Source organism: Topomyia yanbarensis, chromosome 1 (assembly GCF_030247195.1).
Source record: "Topomyia yanbarensis strain Yona2022 chromosome 1, ASM3024719v1, whole genome shotgun sequence".
Classification (NCBI taxonomy): domain Eukaryota; kingdom Metazoa; phylum Arthropoda; class Insecta; order Diptera; family Culicidae; genus Topomyia; species Topomyia yanbarensis.
In genome coordinates, this window is record NC_080670.1 from 184,010,580 (window position 1) to 184,017,458 (window position 6,879).

Here is a 6,879-nt window from a genome sequence, read left to right on the forward strand (position 1 = left end):
AGGATCAACTATGGTGTGCAACATCCGAGGGCGGGTGATCCCTACCAGGTACACGGGTGGAAGACCAATCACTTCGAGGTCGAAGTTTTCACCGCGGCCCTGGGATTGGAGGCCAACACCGACAGTCTAAGCGGGGATGCATTGATAGCTGTCCTGTAACACGCGTGCGACGCCACCATGCCGAGGAAAACCTGCCTCAAAGCTAGACGTAGGACGCAACGAGCCCGCACCGAAGAGGTAAGAGCGGACTGCCGTGAAGTGTTTCGAGCTGCGAAATTGGTCCTTAATAAGGTCATTAAGAGCAGCAAGTGAGATGAAAGATTTGGATTGGCCAAATCGCCCCACGCGCATGTTCTACGGTGTTCCCGATCTTCTAGTTCAAATAAACCTTTTCGTACCAACTCGTGTTCGTCGCCCTACAATATTGCTGCACACCGAAATGCACTACACTAAGTTGAAATTTGTAACCCTACAACTCCTATTTGAAAAACATTAAATTAAACGGTCGGCTCGATAGGCTAAGGAACGCCTAAGACAGGATACTGGCTGCTAAAAGCTCGATTCATTCCAGGCAAATCACACAACGTTGCATGAGATGATTTCGCAAATGATTGTTAAGCTGCGATTCGCGAGAGTTGATCCGACACATCTCTTCGCAGACACCGGTATCGACTACACCGGTCCGTTCTTTCTGATCAAACTAGGAACATGATAACCTCAGCACCGTCAGGGCGAATGACCCTTCAAAGTTAAAACCCCAATATACGATACAACCTCTGCACCGTATCAGATTAATCTCGGCAAATACATAAAGGATTGTGGTTTTCTGTTTACGGTGAGCAAAGTTCGGCTACTGCCAGTCACATTGCAAAGAGAATTTCGGAACATTTAAGAGTTAACTAAAAGATTGAAATAGCAAATGAACTGCACAGATTATTATTCCTCGTCATCCATACATCATATAATATCATATTCTTGTTTACTTAATATTACCCTAGCGCCTTAGCCACGATACAAAATCGAGCTTTTTTCTTCTTTGGGAGGCATGCGTTTGTGGTTTTCTTTATGGTGAAAAAAATAAAAAGAAAAACAAGGAATCGAGCTGGTACTTTCTAAAAACGCTTCACAGATCAAATTGAAATCTTTTCATTCTTTTTAATAGTAAAAATCAAACCCTGATTCAATTTTCTGTTAGTAATATCTTCGAAAAGGTTATTTGTCACTGACAATGTAGATTCCTAATTCGTGTGAATCATTTAGTATGAGATCATAGTCTAATTTGGTATGTTATAAAATTGTGAGGTAAAGGTGGAACGGTTTTAGAAACTGCTACTACACAAGACATCCTACGGAACAGTAGTTATTTCGATACTTTTTGTATGTTGAACTATTTTGAAATAGAAACAAACAGCAAAGAAGTTAATATCATTTTCAGCCTGGTAAAAGTTTTTGATTAACTCAAAATTGAATATTGAACCGTTTACAATGTAAATTATTGAGTAAATACTTTGCAAAATAAATAATATCAATTAGCGCCATTACACTTACACTTAAATAATCGATTAAACCATATCCTAATCAACAAACGAATACTACATGAAATGGAATGCTGTGTTTACTACTTGAGCCGCGAATAAGTGACCCCAACGAATTAATATCAAACCTATAAAATTACGAATGTGTATAAGATACGTGTACGTGAATACGAATACCCAGCAAACTCTGAACGTAGTAAAATTTACTCCGACGGAGTCAAATCACGCTCTTTTTCGTTTTCCGTGAGTATTTGATGCAGCAAGTCCCACACCGGTTCAAAAACCTTTTTACAACCCATATTAGTCAGATTCAGATAGTCGAACATATCATGATGGCTAATGGTTCCATCACTCTGTATCAGTCCACCATCAACGGACACCGTCTGAACCTTATTCATTCCAACACATCGCTCCTTGAGAATCCTATTAACGGAAGCGTTCTTCTCACGCAACGGATTCGGTTGATGTCCACGTGGAAGCAATGTCTGAAAGGTTGATCAAATTAAATTGAACTATCATTACAACGAAATCAAAACCTACCGGAATAACAACGTAAACCTCCGGCAGCTTCGCGCGAATAGTTGCCACTATCTGCAGCACCCCCTCGGCTACCTCCTCCGGGCTGTCGCCGATATTATTAGTTCCAACCTGTAGCACAATCGCCTTTGGCCGTACACTTTCCAGCTCCCCGTTCTGCAACCGCCAGAGCACATTCTGCGTACAATCGTTCCGTATGCTAAAATTTAAACAGTGCATCGGCACAAAATAGCTATTCCAGTACTCGGTAAATTGAAGCGACTCCAGTACGCAATCACCAATAAACATTACATCGGGGTCTTTCTCCTTGCATTCCTGCACGAAGCGTTTGTGTATGCTTAGCCACCGGTCGTCACCGTCTAGATCCTTGCAAATCGTAGGTGTTGTCGTGGAACACATTTCACTATAGGTCCACTAGATAGGTGCAGCAGAAGCTGGACTCGTTTAGCACAGAAAACCAAAGCAAAGCTGACTCGTAGAACTTGATCTTGAACTGCAAACACAAACCTAGCGTTTGCAGGGGGGGAAGAAATAAAAAACCAATCGTAAAACAATACTAATGGTTGTCTACCACAACACGGCAAAACTTTTTCCTATATGCGGAAGCAACTTCACAGCCTTTCTTTTTATGCTGCGCTGTCAAGATGTAGCAACAGCAAAACAAAATCATAATGTCAGTGAATATATCTGTCAAAAGTGTCAGATTCTTAGCAACTAAAGCGCCATCTGGGTGTCAGTGAGCCAAACATGTGGTTATGCACTGAAAGAAGTTGAATAGTCGTTTATAGAAGCGAAGTTAAGTATAGAAATGAAATTCATTGTTTTAAAATTTGATGCGAATTTGTTATGAGTTCATTGCCCCTAGTCTCCCACTCTACTTATACAGTTAACGGGAAAATTGCGGCCGGTGACCTAGAACAAAGCTTCAATAGCCTCTGAATAAAGTTTAGACGGAAAATTAGCCAGTATTCTGGCTGGCTCTAATTAGTATTCCAGTTCCAGTGACACAACCAATTCTAATTAGAATCGGATTAACCAATGGAGCCAATTACCTTTTGATTGAGTGGTGTTCCAAAAAAAGTCAATTTTTGTGCCGGGCTAATATTCATGTTTGATACAGAAAAAATGTGAGAATTGCTTGCGGAAATTTTTATAGAAATAAAAAAATATTTAAAAGAACTGTTTGCGTTCCAAAATTCTGACCAGGGGATGAAAAATGCTCAGAATTGCAGGTCGAAGCATATGAAATATCGTCTCTGTTCACGAACGCGAATGTTTCAATCTCTATCCATAAGTTTGTTTCACCGCCCGTCTCCATATTTTTATAATTGTCTTTTGTTTTGCTGTGCGCCATCTAGTCGTTATAATTTCTTTTACATTTCTAAATAGAGAAATCTTCACACGTGGTGACGCATAGATAGAGCGGCGTCATGGTAATGGATTTAAAGCTAGAGCACTCTAGTTACCTGGATAGAATTTTACAATAGCATTTACCCTACAAACAATCATAAAACAATAAATATTATTGTTATTACTGTTTACACATTGTAGGATGCAAAGTTCTCAGAGTAGCTTTACAATAAAATTTCATGTAACATTAAATTTCACTGTTCAGCAAAAAACTGATACAGTGCAATCACATTAAATTTTACTGTTTACGAGAAAAAAATGTATGGAGAAAAATTGATTTTTTTAATGTTAAGATACATAACCACCCCCCTTTTCCACTGTAAAAGTATTTTACGTTGAAATTGACTGTAAAAATGTTAAAGTTTATTGTTTTTGTATTGTAGCATAACACTAAAATTTACTGTAAATTATTGTAAAATTACTGTACTGTCACAGTGAAAATCATGGTTATGTTACTGTACATTTCTATTCGGGTAGAGTGTGGCCATTTGGCCATGACGTATCCAAACGAACATGAAATTTGACAAAAGAGATTATAACTACTAGAGGTCGCATGTCGCTGCTAACACTGAAAATTTATCATCTCGCTCTTACATATGCTAGGCCCATTAGTTTGACACATATTGCCCGGATTTACACCTGTCAAAGTAATGGGATACAATATGGTAGAGCGAGACCCCATGTTTCAGTCCGTGAATACATGGAGACAGTAGCGCTTTGCTCCCTCTAGTAGTTATAATCTCTTTTAATTTGACGAAATATGTCAGATTTCTGCTCGTTTGGGTACGTCAAACGCGTCTTGGCCACACTCTAACTAGAGTGCTCTATTTAAAGCGTGTATTCGCGATGTACAGCTGGATGTAGACCGCAAGATGGCACGAAAGTTGATGATGAGGTTTCTATTTTTATCTGTCAAAACGCAACTAAAAGTAAATTTTGATTTTTTAAAATTCAATCAATATCATAATTAAATGTTATTTCTTCTAATGAAAATACATCCATGATCGAACAAAAATATTTAAAAAACGTGTGTAAACATTTAAATTAACATACGATAAACACTAGCACCGCCAAACCAACTTATCCCAACTATCCGTCAAATTTATTCCGGAACCGGTTCGAAATCCTGAATGGATTCAGTATGGAATCTTGCTCAAAGAAAACAACCGATTCCGTCTCTATCGGTTGATGCATTTGAGCTGGAATTCATGCTGGAAGACCGAACCGGTTCCGGACTAGTTTGACTGGGTGGAGGAATAACCGCTGTCAATTCTGTCGAACTCAGCCACAAAAAACATGACGACAGTAGCGCACCTGGTTTGGATATCCCAACTACCTTTGAAACCGTTAGAGATTTTACACAAGCTGGGTGCTGAAGATGGACGTCTGTTCTCTGTGGCTCGGCTGTGCAAAACTCGGTAAAAGTAGCGAAAAAAGCTGGGATTCGGTAGAACAAGATTAAGTGTGTAGGTGGCTTAACGGGACCTTCTCCTGGTTTCGGCGGAAAATCAAAGCAATATTTGATTTTTTGTGGAATAATGAAGAAACAAACTTCAGTTTTTGATCTTTTATTCGTTATTTATCGATAATTAAAAAACATTTTTTTTTCGAAAATTCGAAAAGGCCGTTTAAAAATGGCGTTCAACTTGAAACCATATTTTTTCTTCTAACGTCAACAATGGGTCTTGTTCTATTGATCTAATTTCCTTCACTCAAAAAATGTTAGGAAGTATATATTTGTTTGTCTGACTTATATCTAACCTTTAGTATGGAATCATTATTCCATGCTAAAACTTAGCCTGATATTCGTCAAGACTTTAGATCAGTGGTCTCGTTCCACTATATTTACACAAATGCACAATTTCCTACATTTGCTGCCCACTAAACAAACAAAGTACAAGCCAAACATTGACGTGACAAATAACTACATAAATTTTACAAAATTTGTTTAAGTATTGAAATCGCCATTTAATCGTATTTGAAAAATACACCAGACAACCACAATTGAACTCAATTCGACATCAGTGTAACCATACCAAGCCGTAACACGTGTGGCGCCGTGAAAACTGTCGAATAGTAGTTGAGAACAGCTAGAAGCAACATCTGATGTTGCTCCAAATGTATGTGGTCCAAGACTGTCTTGGATCGTTCATCCATCCTAGTTTGCGTACCGTACATAAGAAACACTGTTCTACATTCATCCAGTAAAGTAAGTTATTGGCATGCATGTGCATAAATCATGGAAATATAATTGTTTCTGTAAATCACTATCAGTTAACACACACATTGGAAACAGTTTTGCACCTGAAAGCGGAGAAAAACCCGAACGGTAACTCACAAAATTGTATACGGTCGATTCACTAGCATCGGAATGAGTGCCGGTGTTCATGCGAAGCTCGGTTGATCCCCTCCTAGAGCTGTTCACTAATTTATCAGCGTATTTGCATTCTAGCTTGTCACAATCGGTGTGTTGGATTTTTATAAATTTCTTTAATTCGCTAATACTTGCTTAAAATAACGTATCAAGTATGTAATGTGCTACCAAAAGCCAGTAAAGTAGTCCAAGTGATCGGTGCAAGCCAATCGGATCAGGTTTGTTTAAATACAGGGATAATCCCTGTTTCGTAATAAGATTCCATTTCAACCCAACTTACCATTCATAGAGCGACATTTGATCCAAGAATCCTGAACCGTTGTCGTTTATATTTAAAAGCCAAAAGTATCCGTCTGCTAGGTAGATAATGCAAGCGCAAAACTTCCCCGATGCCACACAATTTCTTTCTCCGCCAAGAAGAAGACAGTTATTCTCACCCCTCAGGGGACACGGCCGATTTGGTATTACGGTGGGGGGGGGGACATTTTGTCGCTCGCTGACGTGACGGCGACGTGACGCGCGCGAGGCAGCACGATATGAAGCGTAAGCAATTATCTGTTTGTGATGTTCGGGGTTGGGGGTAAGTGCGTTGATGGTAGCGAATCTTGCCGAGATTCGGTAGCGAAAAATGCTTTATGCCTCCATCAATCACGTATTATCGGTGGTATGGTGGTGTTTCAGATTATATTGAGGGATTTATTTTAGGGTGTATTCAACGATTCGCTAGTGAAACACCAAAAGGAATGTGTCAGTCTGACGCTAGCTTAGTTCTGTCACTAAGTTAGTGTCGGATTCTGATGAGGCGAAGTCGAAACGCAAAATCCATAACTAATTTATTCTGAAATAAAATAAGAAATAATAAATCCGCATCAGGGTAGCCCTAAAATGTTCTCTTGGATACACCCCCAGAGCAAACGTAAATCCGTGAAATTGCATGTCACTTCACGCTTGTTTGCGAGCGGTTGATACCGTATGGATGAAAAACATTCGTTTGTTTCGGAATTTCACAGCTATCAAAACGAC

At 39.3% G+C, this 6,879-nt stretch overlaps 1 protein-coding gene across 1 annotated transcript; it reads right to left on the reverse strand.

The window, feature by feature from the left end:
• Window positions 1-913: 913 nt before the first annotated feature.
• LOC131683913 (platelet-activating factor acetylhydrolase IB subunit beta homolog) lies at window positions 914-2,708 on the reverse strand. The gene is made up of 3 exons (XM_058966323.1): window positions 2,644-2,708; window positions 2,076-2,579; window positions 914-2,020 (listed from the first exon to the last, which is right to left on the reverse strand). The coding sequence occupies exons 2-3, from the start codon at window positions 2,469-2,471 to the stop codon at window positions 1,739-1,741; spliced, it is 678 nt and encodes a 225-aa protein (XP_058822306.1). The 5' UTR covers window positions 2,472-2,579; window positions 2,644-2,708; the 3' UTR covers window positions 914-1,738.
• Between the last annotated feature and the right edge of the window lie 4,171 nt (window positions 2,709-6,879).